The 27,653-nt window shown below is 37.3% G+C and overlaps 1 protein-coding gene across 1 annotated transcript in view; it reads right to left on the bottom strand.

Moving 5' to 3' along the window:
• Positions 1-22,183, bottom strand: part of Galphas (G protein alpha s subunit) — an 89,566-nt gene extending 67,383 nt beyond the window's left edge. Inside the window, exon 1 of the mRNA XM_067108755.1 lies at positions 21,303-22,183. Within this exon, the coding sequence (XP_066964856.1) occupies positions 21,303-21,441 (139 nt within the window). The 5' untranslated portion in view covers positions 21,442-22,183. The remainder of the gene's footprint in view (positions 1-21,302) is intronic.
• Positions 22,184-27,653: the final 5,470 nt, after the last annotated feature.

Here is a 27,653-nt window from a genome sequence, read left to right as displayed (position 1 = left end):
AAAATATTTTATAAATATTGTCGTATTGGTATTAATTGCTTACCCCATTGCAAAATCGAATTACCTTAAGGTGAATTATCGTAACTCCAGCACTACCTGAGTATTTTAATAGTTTTATCACAAAAAGTGCATTTAGTCAAGAAAATGAGTGAGTATTTCTCAGTAAAAAATACTGTGAATGGGCAAATTTTCAGTGAATAATGCGTATAGGCCTATGTGTTCCACAGAGAATTCGCAAATTGGTGAGTCCGCAAATCGTGAGACCGTGAATACGGGGGGTTTACTGTACCTGTATATATACAAATATATATATATACAATAAATTACATAAAAAATACACATATATATATATACAGGCAGTCCCCGGTTATCGGCAGGGGGTTCTGTTCTAAGGGTGTGGCGATAACCGAAAATCGCTGCTAACTGAATATCGGCGATTTTGGCGCTTATCGGAGCCAAAAAAACGCTGATTTTCGGTTATCAGCACCTCTGTTAGATATGTATTGGCGCCAATACCCTATTATCAGTGACGTTAAGTGGAAATCGGCGAGTTTCGACGCCAAAAATTGCCAATTTTCGTTGTTAGACAAGCGCCATAAAACCGGATCACCGTTAACTGAACCTGCCGCTAACTGGGGACTGCCTGTATATATATACATACAGGCAGTCCACGGTTGTCGGTGATCTGGTTTTTTGGCGTTTGTCTATTGACGAAAATCGGTGACTTCTGGCACCAATATACGGTTATCGACATAGTTAATTGTGTATTGGTGACGATCATACTTAATACAGGCACCGATAACGAAAACTGGTGATTTTTGGCGCTTATTGCTGCCGGTAATCCCTGATTTTCCTTTATCGTTAATTTTCACTTAATCATCACGGCATCGGAACAGAAACCCCGCCGATAACCAGGGACTGCCTGTATGTATATGTATGTCTATATATATGTATGTATATATGTCTGTATATGTGTGTATATATAATGTATGTATGCATGTATGTGTGTGTGTGTGTGTGTGTGTGTGTGTATATATATATATATATATATATATATATATATATATATATATATATATATATATATATATATAATCTCACTATTAATATCGCTGCTGTCATTCAGATATAAGTGTTCAAAATTAGTCTGTGAATTGGCAACAAATGGTAACATTTCAGAGAGCGTTGAATGACAATATTTTTTCCTCAGGGTGGTTCAACTGAGGATCCGAAGGTTGCTATTTTGTGGCCCGAGAGATCTCAAATTAATGCAATACTTTATTCTAGGAAAAAAATTACATTAAGGGTATTGTTAAGATATGATTAGCATTAATTTCTCTCTCTCATATATATATATACATATATATATATATATATATATATATATATATATATATATATATATATATATATATATATATATATATATATATATATATATATATATATATATATATATATATATATATATATATCTTATAGATTATTGACGATGACCAATAATGATTTCCTTTGAGAAATTCTGCCACACTTATCTGTAGAAAATCATGTACAGGCTAACCTTGTTGGTAAGACTTCTGGATTGTATTCCTCCCTAACGAGGTCGAACAAGGTTGTTTTTGCCTCCTGGTTATTTGTATTGCTATCAGTACAGCATAAGGTTAATATTCTTTAAATGATTTCAATGAAATTCCCATGGTCAATATCTTATCGCTCAGAAAGAAATCCTAACATAATGGTAACGCCCTGGTCAAGCTGAGCTTCAGGAAGACTTGAGGAATTATCAACTCTAGATTCTACAATTTATCTCCTATAAGTCCAAGCAGTATCCATCTTGATATAAGAAATGTGCTTTGATCTAAATTATACTGTAAAATAAATAATTTTAAGTGATGAATCATAATTACGCAGAGGCATTATGTGATGAGGTATGAAACATACTGCTAAATTACTGTATAAAAATTAATTTAATGTGAAAGTATATATAAACACATACACACACATATACTGTACATATATGTTTATTATATACACAGAAATTAATTTTTAAACAACAATTAAAGTTTTATTTTTATGTACAACATAGCAAGTTCTAAAAGGTAATTAAATGATGCCTTTGTGACAAAACACTGGCAAAATGAATTCCAACCAACAGACAAAAGATTGAAGAAAAACCTGAACCAAAGTAGTTTACAAATTTAATTACACCTCTACACATCCACCACCACTCAGCCACCATCTGTATGAAGACCACCCCACCTCAATTCACCTTTCTCATCAGGGCTACCAACACAAATCCTACCTCAAACCCTTCGTGCTTTGCTTGGGAAACTGGACCTGGTGGAAATGTTCGGAACTGTACCTCCACAGATGTGCCTGCTAAAGCAGCTTAGGCCAGGGTAATAAATCAGCACATCAGGATGCCAATGAGCAACCACCAGGGTCACCCTAAAGACTGGATGTGACCATTCAGGTAATCACTTGATGAATCAGCCTGAACATGAGGAAAGGCATAGGGGACGGGCTAATTATATATCATGCAAACCCCCAGACCGAGCAAACTTTAAGGTTGGCCAATATAAAAAAAAAACAAAAAAACACACCAATGGAAAGCAGAAGATATGCAAATGCACATGGTGTAAAAAAAAAAAAAAAAAATTCTAACAAATTTTCCCTACCTTCCACGCGAAGTTGAAAGTGACTATTTACAACCCTGTGTGGGGCCTCTTTTACAAGACACTCGTAAATTTTACCAAGTTATAAATGTTTTTTTTAATAATTTATTTTATTTTGTAAAATTATATTAGAGCTCACACAATATCATAAAAGATAAGAACTAATATCAGTAACAAATTCTGAGTATATTTGTTGTAAAATATTTATGTAAATTTACCGAGATCGGGAGATGCTGTAACTTTTGGAGGTATACATGTTTTTTCTACTAATTCTTTGCAAAATTACAATTATAACTGACATCATATCATAAAAGATAAGAACTAAAACCAACAGCAATCCCTGGATATATTTATGAGCAAATAAATAAAAAGGTGTCATGGGGGGGAGAGGAGCAAGACATCTCTCTAAGTCAAAAACAATACTGATCTCCCCAAGATGCTCACTGACTGAGCTGAGTCTAAAGTTGCCACCAGTCATTTATGGGCCACTGAAGTGATGGAAACTCTTTCCTGCTCAATACAGCCAAATTGTATGGTGCGTAATATTAATACTCACATATGAGGATTCCTGTCCACCACCGAAAAACCTGTTACAGATACTCATATGAGGATTCTGTCCATTAAGGGTAAAGACTGCCCCATAAACACTTAAAAGCATCCTCAGCTGAGCCCAATAGTCTGGAACAGGAAAGCAGAACACTAGGTGCTTTCTTGTTTAACCATGTAGCAAGCAAACTGATCATGTGTGTTCTCTCCTAATCCCAAAGAGCCTCTTCACCACATGTTAGTGTAGGGACCATTCCAACTCTACAACCTGTCCCTGGCAACTGAGCTGGTCTGTTACTGTATTCCAGTGACCTAAAATATATCTAGATAGCAACCTGATATATGGTGAATGGCCCATTTATGCATCTACCTTACCAAATGGCCATTTCCCAACCCAACATCGATGGTATCACTGGCCCGAAGGCATGGCTGCGGTTGCCCCTGCAGAATCAAAGATTTTGAAGGGCACCACATGATTTTCAGAATGCCTTTCCTCCACTGCCAACTTGACTTTACTCTTCAGGAAGAGTAAGGAAGTCCCCAGTATCTACCTGATCCTAAAGGTCAGCTTTCTATCAGAACACCCTTTGCAAACAAACCATAATAGCACTGCAGCATCTCAAGACCAGATTCATGGACAAATGAGAGAAAAGACAATGTACTCCCTCTTAACACAGACAATCACAGTCCCTACAACTTCTCCTCATCCTCCTTGGAAGACACACCAGAGAAGGCAAAATTCACCACTGATTTGAGTCAGAGGTCCAACCACATAGACACTTACAACACAACCATGGCAACCAACTCTTTGGGCTTCTCTTTCCGCAGCTGAGAGTGAGCGCCAATAAAGAGCCAATAAAGAGTACTGGTCACTTCCCCAAAAACCATTACTGTACACTTTCGTATGAGTACTACAACTGCATGGAAGTGCCTCTCCACTCAGCCTGATATGGTTCCACAGAAAGGACCCTCTCCCTACAGGATCCACAACAGGCTGAGAACCATACTCCACCACTAGTTGGAAAATCATGGTGAGGATAATCTAGGGCAGATAGTTGGCAAAACAAGTTATGAAGACGGCATTAATGGAGACAAAGAGCAAATACCTCCTCTGACTTCGAGCCTTGACCTAGATGCAGAACCAAAGCAGACCTGCTACCAATACCAAGTTGGATGGTAATGGTTCATGCAAGGTTCAAGACAGTACCCCACATAGAAGACCAGTCATGCTAGTGGCTGTCTGAAGGTGGCCAAGAGCAAATACCTGGATGCATAAGGCTGAGTCTGAAGCACTGAAATGACCAGTAGTTCTGAGAAGCAGGAATTTTCCTTTCACACCTCTGGGGGGAGAAGTGATGGGAAGAGTCAGGGTTCGGTCCTCCTTTTCCATGAAGACAAGTGACTGAGCAGCCATGGGCATACTCGCTCACCAGGAATTAGTCACAAGTAGGATCATAAACCCATATCTCAACTTTATACATGTCACCTGTTCCCAGGTAAAACACATTATCTTTGATCTCTGACAGGCATGTATCCTCAAAAATTTTACTAGGTTCTGGTCTGGCAAAAATATACAAAGGCCAAGTGGCACCATGTTGGTAGGTACCAGTGCAGCATGTAACTACAGCAGTTAAATCAGGGTCTACCAAAATAAACATCTGACGATAAACTAAGAGAACCAAGCTCATAGAGTACGCACTCTCCAGATTACTAAAAAAGCTAAGGTGTATGATAAGGTTGGCAAGGAAAGAACACAGACTCAAAGGAGATATAAGATGGAATCTCAAACAAATGCAAACTATTCATCTGCTTCTGCACAATAAAGTACCACTGGTTATGAGACAACTGGTGGTGCATCATGAACATCAGGTGTGGGGAACACAACTAACCTCGGCCCCATATACAGTACAGAGAAGGTGCAGGCCACATCCAAAGATAAAGAGGAATTACAAGTTCTGCCAGACAGACCCTGGAAAGTACTCTGCGGAATGACCTACAAAATATAAGCCACAATTGAAAGGTGTTACATTTTGCCGGAAGGAACCTGGAAAGTACACTGAAGCACATCAGTTTACACTATGGGTAAATAAATTGGTTTAATCAACACTGCAAACTAGGCAAGCACACAGCACTCACTTCCACAAATCAGACATACTGGGTCTAAAGGAAACAGCAGATCATGATCACAACGCTGAATTATACGCCACGAAATTACTAGCCATGAGTGAGCCAATGAGAGAAGGTAAAGAATGAAATGCCAATAACAGCATTTGACACAAAGTTACCAACAAAATATATTATGAGATGGGCGGAGGGGGGTGGGGGGAATGACAAGAATAAGAACATACAGCAAGTCATTACAACAGTTAATCCCATGAATAACATTAATCCCCTAATCTAAAAGCCAAAAATTTAATAACAAAAAACAGTAAAAATAATGAGCTAAAAAAATGACAGAAGAAACAAACATGAATATAAGAATGAAATTCTTCTGGATTATGACTGAAATGAGGCAATTATTTTAAAACTGTATAAATACAACGGAACAATGCAAAACAGTCAATTAATATAGAAACAGAACACTAGAACAGCATCATTTTCTACAACATGGCTACTTGCTGTTGAAGACCATAGATGAGGCAAAGATGGCCATTCATAACATAAATTTAACATACATAAAAGAAACTTCAATCAATGCACTTCATTATTCCTTGCCATTTTGATAAGTTCCTCCTCCTCCCCCCTGCTAAATTTATTAATTTATATATGACTACTATCTCTCAAAGCTAATACTCAGCTTATAGGTTTGTGCCTTTTTCCTTTCAGAAATCGAAGATTGTATATTTTTTTATCTTATTATTCCATCTGTCACAGCAAATGCAGTTGAGAAGACAATACACTTCAGATGTTTTGAAAAAGCAAGAAGTGAGCATTTATGAAATGTTTATCGTAGTATATGTCATCTATTCATTGGTTAGAATGATTGTTTTAATTTTTTTGGGTGGGGGAACTAGGATGAAAAAGGGATTTAGCATTCAGTAGACAACCACAATTGCATGAAAAATTCTCAACAGTCAATCCAGCATATACGAAAATATTTAATGCTTTCTTAATATGGACAGAATTTCCATATAGCCTAGTTGAAAAGAACAGTCTTTCCATTTTCCAAAATGTTTACCAAAACAATAATGATAGGCCAGAACCAAGGCATGCTTGCTCTGCTTCTGATGTTATGTAGAACTTCACAGTATTCTCTTTACCTTTACAAGAAACATCTTATAATCTAATGTTTTCTCTTGACTCAGTCAAATAAGAACTATTATCTACGGTCTTTACCCTTGACGAACCAAATCTATCTTAAGATTTTTCCTCACTCAGTCAAACATGAACCATTATTTGTTGCTGCAGAGCAGTTACAAATCTAATCAGTTCTTGCCAAGATTCTTATCTTATTCTTTGGTTCCTCTTACTATTATCAAAATATAAACCCTGGTAAAGTCCACTGGATTATAACTCTTTAATTCTATTATAAGGACATTTTCTATTCAGTCATATGATGGTCCGATTTGTCTTGAAATGATCAATCTAGTACAGGCAGTCCCCGGTTATCGGCAGTCCGGTTTTACGGTGCTTGTCTAGTGATGATAACGGGATTTTCAGAGCCAATGTGCACTGATCTCCGGTTACCGGCACTGATAAGCGTTGTTATCGCCGATTTTCAGTTATCATCATGCCGTCGGGAACGGAACCATCCCCCCCCAAAATAACGGGGACTGCCTGTACTATATTCAACAACTGTACATAATACAAGTCTCACTCATCCTTGGTAAGGCAAGTGGTGGTCCTCAAGTGACCCATGCCAACATGACAAATAAAGAATATGCATGTGTATTAAGTACTGTATTCATATTTTCAGAAACCCACAAGTCTACTTTTTTTTTATAGAAAGAATAGATATACTTGTGTTCTCCACTACTGTCATATGAAAAACAAGAGGCACAGATAAACTAAAATTGCTTAGAAATACAAACAGTTCTTATAACATTCAACATATGCTGCAAACTAATAAGATATACTGTTTGTAAAAGGATGCACCTTGTGATGGGTCAACATACATGAGAGACAATACAGACTGCAATAAGTCCATGAGGCAAACTGCTCATGTGAGCACTATTCATAAGCTTGGAAGTACTGTGAAGAAGATGATTAAGAATCCCCCTATGTACAAATTTCCTAAGCAGAAACTCTAGACCAATATCATGAACCCAACCATGCTTGTAATAAACTTGAGCCTACTCTACCTGAGGATGATTACTGATTATTTCATCAAATTGTATGATCACTGTTCTTGAAAAGATTTCATGATGTAACAAATAAAAATTTGCGGCCCAAATTGTTATCCTAGCTCTTGGGATCAAGCTTTGAACAAACCTGAACCTAAACTATGTACAGAAGCTGTCATGTATGCTTTATGATTTCTTGCCTAGTAGGTCTAGAGAAGATTTTGGATATCCTATAATATTTTTGTTAGCTATTCCTTAAATAACACCCAATTAGGAAGGAAGGTAGCCTCTGATTTTATTCCCCCCTCACCCCAAGGTTATTTTTTGCTCACTTGGTTTAACATTGATCAAGTCACTCTAGAGACATCAAAACTGTGAAGCTTTGTACCATTTTTACACAAAACCAGATGCCAAACACACCGATGAGTAAAACTCACCAAGTAATGTAAGATATGAAATGTGGTCTATGTGAAAATGGTTCAAGATTTAGAGAAGGCAATCAAAATGCTGATCAAATCCACATGAGTTGTAATGATTCCCCCCTGGGTGGAATAGCCAAGTCACTGGCTGACCAGGATTTCTAGGGTAAATTCCCCAAGTTCCCACCACAAGGAAGAAATGGATATCATCGTCTTTGTTATACAAAAATTTTTTGGTAATATTCCAGAATGTTTTGCATAAGTTGTTCTGCTAGGCACAACCTTTCCTTGGGGGGCCCAAGAGGGTGTAGCTTCCCTTCCCGCAATTGCCCAATGTCAGGGCATGGCACCCTACAATAGGTCAGGTTAGGTTACATCCCTTTTGAAATACTGTATATCTTTGATCTATAAAGCCGTGCACTGAGGCACATTCACCTAATCAGCACTTGTTGTGTTTGTAAGGATGCTGCAAAACACTAGAGTGGAGATGGGGAAATAAGAAAAGGGAAGAGGATCTGGGAATTATACATGATAAAACATTGTCTATTACAAGAAGATAAAAGGGGAAAACCCATGCAATACAGATCAACCTTGAGAAAGTACATGGCAAAAAGTAATTTACTAAAAAATCCATTCATTTTTAAAACAAAAGTGCAGGTAATGAAAAGGATATATAAATAGAACACTGGCTGAGTATAAGTGGGTCACTGACAATGTCATGCAATCTGTGTGATTAACAGTTAGTATATAAATGTACTGATAAAGTCAAGGAAATATCACAATACAGGTACTATTTTGTGAAATAAGAGATGGCTGTTAATGGAATAAGAAACTACTAATTAATTTATCCTAAAAGCCCCTATTAACCAAAAACAACTGGGAATTTCTTTCTTTTAACTGGAGTTCTAAATATTTTTGACATGAATGGGCAAGCTTAGAACCAGGTATATAATAGTGCTAAAAAGTACCATTCACAATTGACAGAAAAAAAAAATGAAACTGATAAGTACAGTAGATACAGCATTGTACATACACAAATATCAGGCCTTCCCAAGTCTAGTACCAACTCTGACCAAAAATCATGTCAGTGCTAATGAATAACACTTTGACTGAAAAAGAATACCCAGTGAAATACTAAATAAAATTAATCCCAACTTAAAATGAGCACCATTAGCAACAACTCTGCAATAAATTACCTAAACAATATTACAGTAATGAAAGCAAGTACATTGCCTCTCATGCTAACAACTACTAAACCCAATTTGTGTGAAAGCTGCCAGATCTATGACCACAGGACAAATACCTAACTGAAATCTGTCTGAACTAAGATATAGGTTGTACTTAAACAAGGGACAGAAAACAACTCAGCAGTAACATATTGTTTCACTACTCTATTCCTTCACTAAAAGATTTACTACAAAATTGCACAACAATTTTTACAGCAGAGAGCATGAGCATAAGCTAAAGTATATTTGACTAACTGTACAAATGCATTATATTGGCATCTCATCAATTGTCATATCTTTGACTACAGAGTTTTATGTTATAATGGCATATAATATCAATAGTACAGTACACTCTTCCTTAAAAAACAAAATTATATACCATATATTCATAAGGTCTTATCTTCCACGATGGGAAAAAAGAAAAAAAAATTGCAAAACACAGGGAAGCAAGCTTATACTTCATATCAAAGGCATTCCTTACTTTTCAAATAAGGAAATGAAAAACTGTCACTGTCTAATATAAATGAATGCATTCAGTCCTACTGAAGGAAAATACAAGGAACAATACCCAATAATGTTCAATGCTAATTAACTTCACTCAACTTTTCCTAGTGATTACCCCAATTACATAGCTACAGAATGAAATCCTATACAGCACATGCTCTGGATTTATATACAAAACATAAGAAACAATTTCACTATGAAAAAATGTTCACATCCAAGAATTAGCTTTTGCATATTCAGTCATCATGAGTATCATTCAATGCACAATCATGTCTTTGCACATTTTGTGAGTAATTACCTAGCTACTAAGTAATGGCTGCACACACTCCACAGTCAAGCAGAAGCTGCATTAGTTACTGCCACTCAGCAGAAAATTAGAGCACCTCATTTTCTTAGCAAACACCACCTGAAACCACTACATCCCTCAATCATTTTTTAAAAGTGTGAGTAAGGGAGAGAATGTCTAAGATTCCCAAATGTAACACTTATATAACAGCACAGCAACATCTTCAGAGAATGGTCAAAGGACTCAAAGCTGAAAGCAAACATTGGTTACCGATAAGAGAGCTCTTATATTCATCTCTTTATCTTTTAAACCTTATATTCATAGTAAATGACTAGCAACAACTTTAAAAGATGGCTGAAAGGAACCATGTATCAAGACAAGCCAAGCTGCATGTTAGTGCAGTTCCTCATTGGGAAAGTGGGTTCCGTTCTCAGCTAGCACTCTGCTGGCCACGAGTTGGAATCTCCGACCAACCAATGAAGAATATGAGGAATTTATTTCTGGTGATAGAAATTCATTTCTCGCTATGTGGTTCAGATTCCACAATAAGCTGTATGTCCCGTTGCTAGGTAACCAATTGGTTCTTAGCCACATAAAATAAATCTAATCCTTTGGGCCAGCCCTAGGAGAGCTATTAATCAGCTCAGCGGTCTAATTAAACTAAGATATACTTAGCTTTTTGCATGTTAGTTCGAAAAGCTGAATGCTTACAAGGCCAAGGGCCCCAACAGTGAGAACAGTTCATTAGGAAACTGAGAAGTTCTGTAAACAATATAGCCTATATAAAATAAGGAAACCCAATAAGACAACAAATAAGATAAATAGAAGGTCAAATAACGGAGAAAAACAAATAATTTTTGAAGTGAGACTCAAGTCATTGTGCTGAATAAAAAAGCATTTGCTCCACTGCTAATTTCAAAAGTTCCATCAAATTACATTTAGAAAATCTCTCCACAAACTGGTCACAAAAGACATACTTAATAAAACTAGTTGGTTCTGAATCTCACAAATGAACTGGCAAGACTTGGAATCTGCTGCATAACAAGTATTATGTGGTGGGCAATTTAGTCTGGGAAGATCTGAATGCAAAAGAGAGAGAGAGAGAGAAAAAAAAAAAAAAATACAACTGAAGAACATTAAAAACTGGCACAGCAGCAACCATTTAAAGGAACTTATCCTGAATGCAAGTATTCAGCATCCTTCAATTCACATCCATCAAGAAACTTTTAAGAGTGCACAGAGCAGCAATCTTAAACAGTTACAAGGAATCTAATACGTAAATACAGTACAATATTGGGTTAGTAGGTTGGAAGACCTTTAATTCAAAATATTTTGCAAGTAGCTGCACTGTAATAAAAATCACAGTTTTGCATGACCAAAAAAAAAAAAAAAAAAAAAAAAAAAAAAAAAAAAAAACTGTCAGGGAAATTAATCTGAAGTAAACTTTAAACAAAATCTCTCTAAAAGACAAAGCAGCATCCTACATAACGGTTACAGAAAACCTAAGTTGAAAGTAACTGCTAAAAAAAAAAAAAAAAAAACTCTCAATATACTATGCACCGAGATAGTGGAGCTCCACATGGTTCTGAAGTCTTACCCTATATAACTAGAACTCTATATCTGTGTAATCAATAGCACAACTGCTCCTTTCAGTACACAGTCCAATAAAATAATTCCACACCATTTAACCTTAATGACTGGTTCAAGAACATAATTCTGTAAGGTAGAACCTCCAAACCTTAAATATTAATTTGCAGTACTGTACTGTTTGAAGGAGATGCCAGACAGCAGAGAAATTTATCCTACAGCTATCAGCAATGGCATTAGCTACATACTACTATTTATTGTCATAAATAGTTTAACCACACTATATAGACATAATAATCCTAACTCTTGCAGGGCTGGCCCATAAGGTATGCTCTTAATGATTATATCTTATTTTATGTACAGTATAATAACTGGATAAAGTGAAAGAGAGGCTTCTGATGTGATTTCTTTCTCATGATTTGTTTCCAATAGTTGATAATGTTGCTGGTTGAAAGTTGGACAGCAATTAAAAATACTGTTAGACTCTCAGGTGTTGCACTTATTCAGGTCAATGGGTTTTAATAATAACAGCACTTCACTAAACAAAACAAGTACACCTGTACATGATCTAGTCAAATAGCCTAACTTTCCAAGCCAATTCATTTTCTTTAATACCTACATGTGCAAGGACCCAACATTAATTCAATATTTACACCACATTCATAGAGTTTGGGGTGCCAAGATTTAGGAATACCCAGCATAAAATAATAAACATATACATTAATGTAAATATTCAAGACTCAATTAGAAAAGATATAAGGAGAAATTCAATAAAGATAATGAAGAAAATGGTTGGGGAAAAATTCATGTACCAAGTACACACACAAACACACACACACACACACAGCATTTCAAAAAAGATATAAGGAGGAATTCAAAAAGATAGTGAACAAAATGGCTGGGGAAAAAATTCATGTACCAAGCGGCCAGGAGCGCGCACTCACACACACACACAGCATTTCAAATTTTGTGGAGACAAACAAATGAGATACCACAGAGTTCATCCGTTGCTGGTAATAGTGTTTAATGGATCAAAATTACTGTAATAATTTGTACATCTTGACCTACATCACAGATAACAAAGCCTTTGCACAAAGTCACTTGCATGAATTATGCACAAACACACAAATATGCTGTCATGCAAACAATTAACTGAAATAACTGACACTTACGATGAAAACTTATAAGAATATATTCTAGCGAGTTTACCCAAAAAAAAAAAAAAAAAAAAAAAAAAAAAAAAAAAAAAAAAACTATATTGAAGGGACAATGTGGTGTGTGCATATGTTGATAACTTGCAGTACAGTGTATGGGTAGCCAAATTAATAAAGCAATCCAGTAACAAAAATATAAACACAAAAGATTTAACAAAAATTCATCATTGCCTTCACAATTGCACCTGGTGATAAGTTCTCTCTCTTTCTTCAAACAAATGCAGTTGCGCACTGTTGATAGCAATTCTCCATACAGTAATGTATTAGGGTAAAATGTAATACCTATGGAAACTGATGTAAGGCAGATTTGCTGAAAATGTCACGTAGCCAAACACGCTTGTACTGACGATTCCCCTCCCCCTCCATAAAAACTAATTAGCCAAGAAAGTATGTTTTGCACTAATGAGAATAGTACAGTATTCAGTTATAATATAGCATTTGAGCAGCAAGTAAAATTTCAATACTTTAATGGGAAATTTTTTTTTTAAATTACAAACAACAAAACTGTATTATGATACAATATGCCATATTCCCTCTTAATTGGTTGCCACTACCTTCTTTTTAAAAGTGTAATGTTCTATTTAATTCACTACTTATTTTTTGGGATTTTAAATAGGATATCATCTCATCCAGGTTTTTCTGCCAAAGAAGAAGAAGAAGAAGAAGAAGAAGAAGAAGAAGAAGAAGAAGAAGAAAGACAATACTTGTACTACTGAGTAGACCAACTACACCAAATTATCAATGATTCCTCAATCTTCAATGTCAGAAATATTTTTATTGTGAGAATTGCACAGCACATTTCCACAGAAACCCCAAGAAAAAATATATGTACAATAAACGTATAAAGTACGTAATGACCTGTCATTGGAACCATCTGGTTACTCAGTGCTGTATTAGAAAATGGTCAAACGATAAAGCTGATAAATTACTGATCAACTATTACAGTAATAGATAAAAATGGTTATCGTAAGTGCCCATGGCTATTGAAAAAGTCCACGATGTTGTTCATTTGGTCATCATTCAAAAACCTCTCCTGTGGAACCTGAAATTTGATGCTGCCATCTCTAATATAAGTGCTCTACAGTAGGGGGATATCACAAAGATCACATATATACTGTACACTGGTGGTATATCACCACCAGGATGACCTATCCCCAGTCCACTCAGCCTAGTATAAAGTCCATGATTTCTCTGGCATGATGGTGATCAAAACTTGACCAATAGATGGGTTATCTGATGTATTTAAAAAACATATGTACTTGGCTCTTGCACCTGCTTGGTCATTAGCTCTCATACCAATAAGGGCAGGCACCTGACAAAAAATGGACCGATCTGTTACAGGATATACTGTACTGTGTGTAAACAAACAGCTATACAAGTCTGGGAAAGCGAGGCATGACGACTAGTACATGAAACTGACATTTCAGCCTCTTTAACTCGTAAGCATTAACATTAATAACACTGCCTTTACATTTAAAGTAAATGCAGAATGAAAGGGCTTTGGTACAGGGCATGGTGACACATTGTGACTTTCCAAGAGTATGAAGATATTGTCACTGTGATATGAGTAGTACTCACTATTTCTCTAAGCACAAAGACTATATTCAGCAATAATTTTCCCTGTTGAAGTAATTACTGTTACACCAAATGAGATATATACTCCTAAATGATCTCAATCCTAAAAACAAAAGCTGGGAAAAAAGAAACCATCCCTTCCAGTGAATCTAACAAAAAATAAAGAGCCAGGGAGGCTGCTGTTATCTAGCAGGATAAGATCCTCTATTCATTTCCTTTATGATAACACAAAGGTTAAAACCATTAAAACAACTGTCTCTACACATAACACTGTACATATGACGACTTGCAAGCAATAACTTGCTTTATGACTACAAAGTTGTGTGTAGTGTTTATCCACCCCCAAAAAATTAGGCTTTGAATCAAAGTTACACTACAGTTTGTCAAATATTTACAACCATTAAATATGTACAACATAACGTTATCAAAGCAGAACATGAAACTGGAGCACATTTTGAAAATAGCAATTAATTGTCTGTTTTGCTGGAGTATAGTGAGTGTCTCTTTCTTAGATTTCTAATAAAGCTAGGAATTCTACTTCACATTTATAAGAACAAAAACCCGCAACAACAGTTACAGCCGCAGTCTGCATCATCTCATTTTCAAGGCTTACATTCAAGTCAAAAGTCAAACCTAAAAACAACTGAACCAAATCATTACCCTGGGAAAAACATGATCATGTGCAGTACATCGAAAATAAATTTCCCAGGATTTGTAACAAGCACTAGAAAGATACTACAAGCTTGTAAGTGCTGCCACCAGCTTATTTAGAATTGCAAAGATAATCTGATTTGAATCCACCAACCATACCTTCATAAGGTACTATGCCATCACAGAGGCTGACATTTGATGCTGTAAAAGGGCATTTACTTACTATTTTGAGCAGTCAGTACAAACATACCCAGGTAATATCCTTTACCTTGTTCATTTTGTAAATAAGCGTCCAAATAAGGATGTTATGCCCAAAGGATATATGCTTACTTCTGGCATCTGGTTTAAAAATTACTATAATATACACGCTTTACACCTAGCCTATACTAAATGATAAATACTCATTTCCAATAGTTAACTAAAGAAATACTTTCCTCTTTGAAAATATTATAAAATACATTTACTGCTTTTATTGCTCTGATTTCAATTACAGTACTATATACTGTTATCAGCAAAGAACACAGTGGATAGGTTATTCTTCATGGACAAACAAAGGGGTCAATGTCTGGCTGTAAAGAGACATACGTGTCTGTACTTTTGATGCAACTACTAGCTGCTTAAGTACACTTGATGGAAAGATATAAAGACACCAGTATGAGCCCATGTAACAAAGCCCTCTAAATTCACAGGGGCCTAGGAAACGTAGAGTACAATACATAAAAATTCAATTATTTGCATTAAATTTTGTTTCATGAAACTACCAATCAAAGGTCACTTATATGGGAATGGCCTATACACCACAACAAAGCTGATGAATGTTTTAAGGTGATCAATTCAAATTAAATCCGTGCATTCTTTACACTGAAAGAACTTTCAAGTGGCTGGGAATGGCCTATACACCACAACAAAGCTGATGAACGTTTTGAGGTGATCAATTCTAATTCAATCAGTGCATTCATTATATTGAAAGAACTTTCAAGTGGCTTCCCATATTTCACAAAGATCACATAAATGAAGTTATTCAGACATCAATAAAGACTAATGTTTTCCCTTATAATACCCATTTATCCGACTTTTCCCTACAAACCAGGCCTTTAACCATACTTATTTCAGTGTGAACTGGTACAGTACACATTTACTCACTTAAAACTGCTACACATTTAGTCACTTAAAACCGCTGGTGTGGATGAGGGTGGAGAAAATACCAAACACTATGTAAAGTATGTATGCTGGTTGACTCCTTACAAATGCCATGAGCATATCAGCTTGCTGATACACAGCAGGTTGGGAGGGGTAAGGAGACACAAGCTACATAACTCTGGTGTGGGTAGAAGGCTATCTGCACTCTGACTCAAACTCAAATCCTGCTGATCTTCATCCTGTGACAGTGTGCATACTGAACTCTAGCAAGATCTAATCTGATGTGGCTGTGTCCTACACTTTTTAGGATTTACTATACAGTACACATTTTTTTTTTCTCAAGGGGAGGGTGCTTAAAATCCAGCACCAGCTGCCAAACAGCTGAAAAAGATTAGCCTATGCCCCTTAAGAAGCTGCAGATTTGAGGCTGTACTGAAGGGGGGTGGTCTCAATCTTTGTTACTGCTGAATTATAGATGTCTGACTTGATTCAGTACGTGTTAAAATTACTGTATTGCACTATACTCCAAGATGCTTTTGGGCAAGAAAGATGCCATAAGAAGGTTGACAGCAACAGGTCTGTGAATGAGAACAAGGTTTAAGCACTGTACAATGCTTTTGAGTACAAAGAAACCACGTCTGTATATTCAAATAAGAGTTCCTTGAACAAACAGAATATAGCCTAATTCATAAAGACTGATTAAAACTAAACTAGTTTAGGCTTAGTATGTGGGTTTCTTTTATCAGGTTTCCTGTACAGTACAGACAACTGCAGTGCAACACAAATACTGTACCCTGTACACGCAACCACAAGAAAATTAGTTAAAAATGATAAATGAACATTTCTCAAACTAGGAACCCTGAAAATGTAACTGTTCTTACCTTGTAAACTAAAATCTCTCTATATGTTAGATGGACCATGGTGTATCAAGTTACACAAAAGCCGAGACAAACTCACTATAAAGGATAATAATTTGGTACTACTGCAAAAATATGTAACCACATATTTCAACTTATTCATAATGTGTGCTTTCCTTAGGTAAATCCTGTGCAGAAAATTCTGCTCCCATGAACTACAACAAAATCATCTTCCAAGATAGAACTTTCTGCAATTGCAAATTGCCTACTACACACAAAGGGGTCCTTTACAAAACAATCTAATTCTTTGCCATCTTGCACTAATTGACAGGGTATATGTCAACATAATGGTAAAAAGCAAGTTTATGTAAGTTAAGGAGAGTAGGAACAAAGCTCTCTTCAGATCAAACAGGACAGGGTGCCCTAGGTGCGGACTAGTCAGAAGACAGTGTCCCAGACGACAAATTGCCTATCAGACGAATGCATCTGCTGTGACATTTGACTATATTCTTTAATAAATTTACTTCACTGGAAATAAAGACACAAAGCATACATTTCTCACACTACTGCTTTAGCTTTTGAGGCTAAACCTTGGTGTTTTTTCCACCCAAAACCTAACCAACTAAACAGATTAAAGCCTGCAAGATAATTATGTGGTGCCCAAGAATTGACAGCTATTGGCATGGTAAGACTACCAAAAATAATGCTGTAGCCTAATATGCTCTAAATTGCCGACTACCACCGCCATATAATCAGGGGTATGGTATATATACCAGTTACTAGGGCCAACTTGGCTCAGCCTTTAACAGATACATATATACATTACATAATATTTTGATCTAACAACTTCCAAGAAACCAATACTGTAAATACTACTATCCTGCCAGTTTCTTAAACACTGCTATTCAACCAAAGTCAAATTTCTCAACTGCAATTGGGTAAGCCCAATGGATTTGGTCTTGAATGCTAGCTGAAAACTGGAACAAAGTACCAACAGGGTCTGCCCGAAGGATTTAGTCTTGAACAATAAGTTGAAATCATGAAGAAAATATGAACAGGTTGACTCAGAGAACTTGGTCTTGAATGGTAATTGAAAACTACAACAAAGTAATATGGGGTCTCCCCTAATGATCTGATCTTCAATGCTAGATGAGAACTGGAACAATAACAATGGTGTCCACCCAAACGATTTGTAAATAAAAACCAATTGGGCTGGTTGATAAAAAACGAACCAAGTAACAATAGGGGCTGCCCAAAGTATTTAGCCTTGAACACAAAATGTAAACTAGAAAAAGTAATAAAATGGTCCGACAGGATTTGGTTTTGACAGTTGAAAACAGGGACAAAATGAAGTTCAAAGAAGTTGGAAAGCTACATGGAAAGAGACCAAAGGGAACAGATGAAAAGTACAAGGTAAAAGACAATACAACTGAGTGGCGAAAGGACACTGCTTATTATAACTAGCTTACATTTAGGTGATATTTTGCATCAGACCAAATGACTTTTGCCAAAAAAGGTATCCAGCAAAGACCTGTCTGAACACAAAAGGATGATCTGATTGACAAAGATGGGCCTAATGACCTGGCAAAGGAACCTCCAGGTAAGGAATTGTACAGTACATAGGAACCCTACAGGTGTTACTACTTACAGTATGCCTTATGGCACCTTCCTAGCCCCAGCTGCATGGCTTCCCAACCTTTACTCTATCTGTTCTATCCTAAGTGATCAGCCGTGACTTCACAATATAACAGCTGTCATCTCATTTAAGAACAAATCCTTCATGCGTACTCTCAGATCTAGAATAATCAGTGTTGTTAGTTTACTTTATAATACCGTACTAATATTGTACATAGAAAATACAGCTTTTAAGTTAGAGTGACTGCAGGTTAGAATCACAGTGCCTTCAGGCACCAAAATGCTGTGCATCTGGGGTCACTGAGCGAGCAAGAAAACCCAAATGATCATTTCAACAATTCAGTACAAAACCTAACCGATCATTTCAACAATCTGTTACTAAACCTTGATGATCACTTCAACAGTTCACTTTAATTAATAACCTCAATTTTGAAATTACCCAAAACTTAGTTCTGACTAGTTGCATAATAACACACTAGAGGATAAGTTGCTAGAATATGGATGAAATTGTAGTTTAGCTTATCACACTACTTCATTAGCCGATCACAGTTCTCACAGTTAAAAATACAGACTAGCCTACACAATTTAAAGCCTTCCTCTACTGTCATACCTTACTGGCCAAAAGATGAAGTTAAGAGAGCAAAAATCCACCTTAAATAATTAAAGATAAACTGAATTACATCACGTCATGAAGACTTAAGGATAGCCTAAGCCTACTGGATGCCAAACGCTTTTTACCTACTGTATCATGTACAATTCAGCAGCTTGGTCTAATACCTTAGATACGACACCTCATAGCTACTACTGTAGAATCACACAAGCTAACTTAAAATTACAAAAGCCTACACAATCATTTCATATTCTGCATATAATCAAGCCAAGGCTTAATATTCTATATAAAAAAAGTAGACCCTCTCTCTCATAAAAATTATTATAGTCCACACTAAGCTACCCATATAAGCCTACCAATACATCATCTGCAACCCACCCTACTTTCTAATTGGGCTATTTAGCAAACCCTGCATGCTGCACCCTAGCCTAGTCCAACAATCCTACTTATCGTACAAACACTGGGTCAATAATAAGTAAACTGGGAACATAATGACGGATATGAGTTGGATATAATGAAGACTGAAACTGAATGAGGATAAACTAAAATGTATATGGCCGAAAGGAACACCAAAAATAAATGAATTACAATTTCAAACAGCCTAATATTATACAGGGGAACTAATGAGTATGGGGATTAATGAACAATTAATATGACAGACCAACATTTGGCTAATTGTTGCCTAGTGACAACTGGATATTACAAGCAAGCCTATCCTATTAAATGGTAGCCTTCACAAAACACTCTACCACACTCAACTACAGACAGAATTACGTATCCCCAAAGGCCAGAGTCACGCCCATTCTTACTACCACTCACCGGCAACAAATTAAAACAAAAATGGAGTAAGTATTTTGACATGAGGGTACTGTACATTGCAACGCAGAAAAATGTTTAAAACTCCTTCAGAAATTTACAATCCAACATATAAATGCACAAAGGAACATGGAGATCCATACGACCTAGCTACATATTAGGCTAACGGGAAGCAAAGATGCACAATTAGTACCCTTTGAGTACAGCACCCAGACTAGGCACATTCAATAAATGGCCTCAAAACAAAAAAGACATGAGAAACAGACACACTACTATAAATCTATGACTGGTTATCAAGGTTATTCAAGACGCAGATGAACAAGCTTTGGAAGAAAAACTATAATTTGTGACTGATGAATTACCAGGCCATTTGGACTGACCAAATGAGGGCCTCCTAATACAGATGTGAATGAGGATGAAACTGAATCGGCACAGAAAGTGATTCTGCTTGGAATATCCTGGGCTAAGCCAGCAGTAGATTAAGCCTTTCTACCCTAGGACCTATCAATAGCCTAGAAACAGGCTTCCCACAACACCTTGGGAAATTTACATGAGCAAAAACAGTCTCTGTCTTAGATGTTTGCCTAATGAAAATTGGAATTAATTGATTATACAGTAATATAAATTGCTTGACAGGCCTCTCTTCTGACCTGCACAAAACAGACCCTGCACTGACGGCAGGTATATCCCGATCAAACTTCGAACCCAGGGCATATCTTAAACGCCAGTAATATAGAATATTCTACGGAAAGTAGGTAGGATAAGAGCTAGATTTTAATATGCAACCTGTCCTAACATGGCCACTCAAGGTACGAAATGAAACGAAAACCTCCCGGGAGTCGACAGTTGGACGAGGAACCTCCCAGATTTCGACGAGCCATACGAAGGGCCGACTATCGCCTGCAATTGCATCACACTGCATACTCAAGACATCCACGAACCTTACGTGACAAGGGAAGGGGCGAAGGAAGACCGGGGGGAAAGGAGATCATCGGAGTCTACGTGAACAGAAAGAGGGAAAGAAAGATCTGTCATCTCATGAGCTGGTGTCCCCACCTCTACACCACCACCTGCAGACACACACACACACACACCGCCCACTCTACAGCCCACCCTCAGAGGTCATTGTGAATGGACGATGGGATGATACAAATGATGGTCAACTACTTTCCCCTAACAGGGTGGAACTTAGGACGGGTTAATGATGTGAAGGGAAGAGATACATGAGATCCAATATGGCCGCTTTTAAGCAGACGATAAATAGAAGTTGAACTTTACCTAATAATAACAATCTGTGGGTCGCTCGGTACACCTGTTTATCCTGCTGAATTTGCTTGTTTATCTTCTTGTTTGCTTCCTTGCGCCTTTTATGTTCCTCGGCGTCGCCTTTCGCCCCAGCGCTACCAAAACAACCCATGACATTAGTACACTCTTGGAAGAAAGCTCCTAGCCGCAGGCAGGCGCGGACGTCCCGCGGCCCTGTCTCGTTTCCGCACCAGTTGCCTATTTTTGCGGCTGATCTCGCGCCTCACTAGGTCATGGGGGTCCTGTCTACATGTCACTGAGTGAAGTGGCAGCCACCTGGGCCATGGATGGCGGGCGATGGTCCAGATATCACTCGATCTCAGTCGTTCACCATGATCTTCATTCATCTGCACAAACTCCTTCACTGAGAGAATCACCAACTCGAACTGTGGATCATATCCCGGCAGTCTCCCTAAAGGAACTGTGACGTCATAACCACCCTCAAATTTCACCTTTTTTACCTTCAATAATAATTGAATGACACTTTTCACATTTTATTCCCCCACAAATTAATATTATCCTTCACTCTGGTGCTATATAAAAATCCCTAACGCAAAAATCGAGATTATTGATATCAAGGAATTATACTTCTAGGTCGGGATATTGCATGTTGGAACCGTCTGCGCAGAAGGGTGGGACCTGTTTAGACTACGCGAGTGTTAACACCTTCAAATTTTCTTTACGACAAATTTTCACAATCACACCCTCCCATATCACAAATTTGATTTCCTAACCTACAAAAGAACAAATATTCCACGTACGCGCAAAACTATCAACGAAAAGAGGGAGTGCAAGTATCACACCTTCGGCTCTGCCGAGTTTATCACTTGAGCATCCCAACATCCCGGAGAGATGATATGTACGACAACTTCCGACTTCTTTTTTATAAAATTTCTAAGTTGGCACTAAAACCAAAATTAACACTCCTGGCCCACACATTAACGTTTAGGAATTGAATTTATACAAGCAGAATAATATTTGATTTCGGAATAACGTGATTAAGGCATCCTTACACCTGGCAGCACTCATACGTCTGACAGCGTTATTAAAAGGACAGGTGTTGACCAATCACTGCAAGAAGGGTCGACAGGCGGCATATTGCCCGCCCCGTAGCTGTATTCGCACCTGTTATACCTGTTTCATTTATTGATATGAAAAGTGCAATAAGAAATTCAAAATTAACAGAGTAAAATTAACGCACCGCAATGATAATTCAAGCACGCACGGTCGAATGAGTAATAACCGGGACACACGCGATTGGATAAATTTCCTATGACCCTTGCTCTCGCCACCTTCATTATTAATAGATGCAGTGATTCATCTGTTTACCTTCCCGCATACATACATTCTGCATTTACTGAGTGTATGTATGTAGGTATGTACCTATCTGTGTGCACACGCACTAACTTAAGAATATACAGAACACACTGTGCAACAAATGCTGGAATGAGTATTCGGCTGCAGTTCGTGTAATTCTTCTCAGGACACAGCCTAGATTCAGCTAATTATGACAGATGAAAATGTGTAATAAGAATTCTAACAAGCCACGTAGTAACCATTCAATGTCTATATCTTTTGTTTTTGGCAACCACCAACTTCTCCTACAGTAGTGACTACAGTGCTTGATTAAACAGACGTCTGCTGAATTACAGCCGATTATTAAGTCACACTCATCTGTCATATGCCATGACCTTGTTGGTCCAGGCTGCCAGCCTCTTATCAGCATTGGCAAATATAGTTATCTGTTACTTTCCGAGGCAGCATCATTATTCACGGGAAGTCGCGGATACCTCGTTTACGTGGAACACTGTATTCATGGTGCGTCTCGTAAGTATAACATCTGTATAAGAAGCAACTCGCGGATGAAAATAACACCGGTTCAGAATTTAATTCTCGCAGAAAGAGGAGACAGCCTTCACTTTAGATGGTCATTAGCTAAACTTCACTCGGTGAAATTAGATTTTACTTTATTAATGCATTTAGGAAGCAAACTTCTCACGCCAAACAAGTAACCACAAATATGTTTAAGGTTTGCAATGCTGCCTTTTTTTCACTTATTCTCTGAATGAGAATCCCTTGGAAAAAAACTAAAACGACGTATAGGAATTTTACATTTTTGATATGAATCTACATACATGACCATTGTTTCTAAAATAATCCTCTCTTTCTACATGGAATGAGATCATGGGAAGTATGATGCTCAATGCAACTGTCAACTCTGGGCAACGAGGTACTTGTGTCCAGAGCTAAGGAGCATTATATAACAAGCGAAGATAAAGAGTGGTATTAATAGAGGATTTCCCAAGAAGAAACTAGTCTGAGAGCAACCTATTAGGGAAAGAACTATTACATGCGTTACTTAACATTTTAGGGTTATTGGACCTTGACCGTCATTCTCTGAGGTACTACAGAATGAAGTTTTGGCATTCGACGCGTCATATCCATTTTTTACTTATTTAATTCCAATTTAAAAATTGAAGATATATTCAAATCCCGCTTTTCACTAGATATCTTTTCCACATTATTTCCATATAATGTGTCACTTTGTGCCTTTCGTAAAAATGTTGCGCTTACCCTTCAAGAAAATAACTGCATCTCATTGTCTGCTGTTCCCAGTGTAAACAAGACATGATAACAATGCCAAGCCAACCTCTCAAGTGGTGGCTGCTTACAGAGTTCGAGAAGGAAGCAAGAGGAATTCGAATTAAGTATTTTCCAAGATTATTATCGTTATTAGTATTAGATATGAGCAAACAATCACGTTGAACGAGCATGAAAGGTCACTGAATTGCAATGGAAGTCTCCACAGAATACAAAAACTATATGAGATGAAAGAGAAAACAGAGAGGACACGAATTAAATAAATAGAGATGAATCAATAATCAGATGAATAATAAGCATACAGAAACAGGACAATAAGCCAAAAAAGTAAGGCACTGTGCATAACATTTTGAAGTAATGTTGCTGCTCAGCGAAGCTAAATTGTTATTATTATTATTATTATTATTATTATTATTATTATTATTATTATTATTATTATTATTATTATTATTAATCAGCAGATGAACCCTATTCACGAGGAACAAGCCCACAGGGGCCGTTGACTTGAAATTCAAGCTTCCAAAGAATATGGTGTTCAATAGGAAGAATTAAGAGGAAATAAAGTGAGATACAGAAAGAAGAGATCCCACTTATCAAAAATAAAGTACTAAATAGATAAAAAAAGTATTAACAAGCAAGAGGAATAGTATTAGGGGTGTAATGCATTGCATCTTCGCTTGAACTTCCGAAGTTCCAATTGCACATCCTCTGGGAAGCTGTTCCGCAGTTCAACGGTGTGAGGAATAAAGAGCTTCTGGAACTGAGAAGCGAATGATTTTGTCAAATCTACTGATCAACTTAGCAGGATCATAAGCATTTAAATCACTTCCAGAAGAATTAAGTAAAAAAAAAAAGCTTACGGGATTCTTCTTTGGTCAGAGAAAAGCTTCAAGTCTATCCGGAAAGAAGCTAGACTAAAAGTCAAAGAGTTTCAGAAGCAGTTGAATTTTTCTGTTATGGGATCTCAATCATTCCTGTTGGAGAGAGTAAACTTCCATTTAAGTAAAGAATAATACCATTTGAATTTGAAATGTAAAGGAATTCATTGGTAAATGCAAGTGGCATGAGTCGTAGAGGAGATTGAAGCTATAAGTGATGTCACTGATAAGCCCTTTTTCAGGACTGTATTGGCAGGGATCAGGGGTGGTTATTCTGAGAGGTAATGGAGAGTCGGCTTATTGAGGGAGAGGGTCGCATATGGGAACATCACTTCATATATAGTTAAAGGAATCTAACCTATGAACTGTCCTTAAGGAACTACCCACAGGGCATACGAAGAGTAAGTTAACTCTTTACAGTATGGTCTAGAGAGAACCATGATAAGAGGCTTCCAGAACACTTTGCTAGCAATTTCAAAGCCTAGAATTTTGAAACCTGTAACAGGCTGAGAGTTTTGATTACTGAGCATAACAAAGTAAATGCTTATCTTCATAAGTACAGTTTTTCTCAAGCCAAGGCAATATAATCTGATGTGACTACATTTGACAAGAATATACAATCAAAGAAAAATGTTTCAAAGCAAAGTTAACTCATCCAAATTACGATGATGTTAAAGTAAGTCATTGCTTGCTCACAGGCTCCTGTGGGAAGACCCAGAGGGAGGGTCTTCCAGTCAAATTTGGATGCCTGAATTCCCTAGCTAAGCCCGGGGGGAGACCCATTCCGTAGATCGTTAGCTCCTAGGTTCCCTTGGGGGAAACCAGAAGAAGGCTCTTCTACTGAACTAGGGACCCTATGCTCCCTCTCGAATCCCCAGAGGAGTGCCTAGAATAATTATTTTAATTAGGTTTAAAACTGAAAAGGGTGCACAACTCGCCTCCTTTACCACAGATACCTTGAACTGACTGAAGTCATTCTCTGAGCATTATCATCACCTAGAAACAGAGGCTAAGATTGGAGCCAAAAAGACAAAAAATGACCTCAGGAGGGATTGTTGGATAGTTCCGGTGCCTTTGTGAAATCACAGAAGGTAGGAGCAGGCCATGAGCTTTTATATAGTATTAAAAGAAAATCTCTGGGAATTCCGGAGGGTGCCTTGAGTCCCCGGTCCAGCAAGCAGAACTATCTTCTGTTACTTCCCACGGGAGCCTGCATAATGGGCCTCTTCCAGGGCCTAGGTAGGGGACACAATGACCCAGGTTAGCTAAAGGATTTTTCTCTGGAGCTTCCCTTGGAAACAGGAGGGAGCTCAGAGGTTGGGGAAATGGTTATGTACTTTTATGTCAGTGGAATCAGAAAGAGTTAAGAATAAAAGGAAGCCAATTTTCAATACTTCAAGAGGACTTTAAAGACGTAAATAAAACTGCGGAGTAGATTGCAAGTGAAGTACAGGATAGCGCAAGATTCCCTCTAATGGCTGGAAACCTTGCATTAATGTATAGATTGTCAATTTCGGTAAAAAAAAAAAAGTCATCTACCACTTGTGCTGTTGCATGCCTCAGACGCTTCCACAAAGTTGAACAAAACTGAATCGTCAGCACAGACCTTTAAGGGTGCCACTACAGTGTGGAAATGGCTAATGTATCACCATAAAAAACAAGAGAAACTGAGCAGCCACATAGGCAACCAAAGATGTTAGGAGGGGGTTGGCTAGGTCGTATGTTAGATCAAGTCATTAGCTTTGAAAATGTCAAGACCATTGTTATTTTCCCAAATTTAGTCAACAAAAAGATAAGAGTAAGATAAAGTCTGTCACGGCTCACAAGCCAGTCGACCCTCTTGGAACCAACAAAGTTAACTAGAAAGAAGGGAAAAATTCACTTGTTTTAGGAAATAAATATTAATATTCTGTCTCTGAGACTGTATTTGTAGCAGACTGAATACCGACAAGACAATAATTGAATGCGGCAGAGATATATTCTTCCAAAGACCAATCTAAATGATATACGGCATGTTCTTTAAATATACGATAGACACTCTTTATGCCTTAGGCCTTACTGGGTGTTTAAATATTAAATGAAAGAGGAAGAGACTTGAAAACAGAAGCTGCATAGTGACATCTTAGGAAGTGTTCCAAGAGATCAATTATCCAGGAGGGATTTCTAAGCTGGAATAACAGCTATATGGAAGCAAACATATTACTTTTATTGCAAAATACTCTACTTGGAAATACTTACTTTTCAACTGAAGCACTGTGGAACGCTTTTGTAATAGATGATGACTGCTAGAATGAGTAAAACACATCATTCATGGAAAGTAGAACGAGTAAGGAAGAACACAGGGAAGGGCTAAATATACTGTTATAAACTATGACAGATATAGACCAGTGAGACAAAGAGCCAGAATAAACATTAATTGGCATCAGTGAAGTAATAAAAAGGGAGCTTCATCTACACTGCTTTATGAGAGCTTGTCTGAAGCTTGAGAAATATGAGAAAGGGTAATACAATATTCCCCAGGCTTATAAGATGAAGTGGGTAAAAATGAATGAGCTAGGACAGTGGTTTCAACATAGGGGCACACCCCCCAAGGGGGGCGTCAGCAATTTCTAGGGGAGGCGCGAAGCCTAGGGAAAATGTAAAAATTCTAGAATTATATTCGTTATTTTCTTAACAAGAGTGAGGAACTAATATCCAGAAGTTTATAAAAAAAAATGAAAAAGTATCGCCTTTTAACGTTAGTTTCCTATAGTCTACCACTCTGGTTAGACTCGCTAGTCTTACCATTATTTTGTAATTATTTACCTTCCTCCCTTTCCCTCGAAACTCCTACTCTTTTTCTCTC

Source organism: Macrobrachium rosenbergii, chromosome 9 (genome assembly GCF_040412425.1).
Source record: "Macrobrachium rosenbergii isolate ZJJX-2024 chromosome 9, ASM4041242v1, whole genome shotgun sequence".
Lineage (NCBI taxonomy): Eukaryota > Metazoa > Arthropoda > Malacostraca > Decapoda > Palaemonidae > Macrobrachium > Macrobrachium rosenbergii.
The sequence above is the reverse complement of the archived record's forward strand: the minus strand, read 5'-3'. Positions and strand labels throughout refer to the sequence as shown.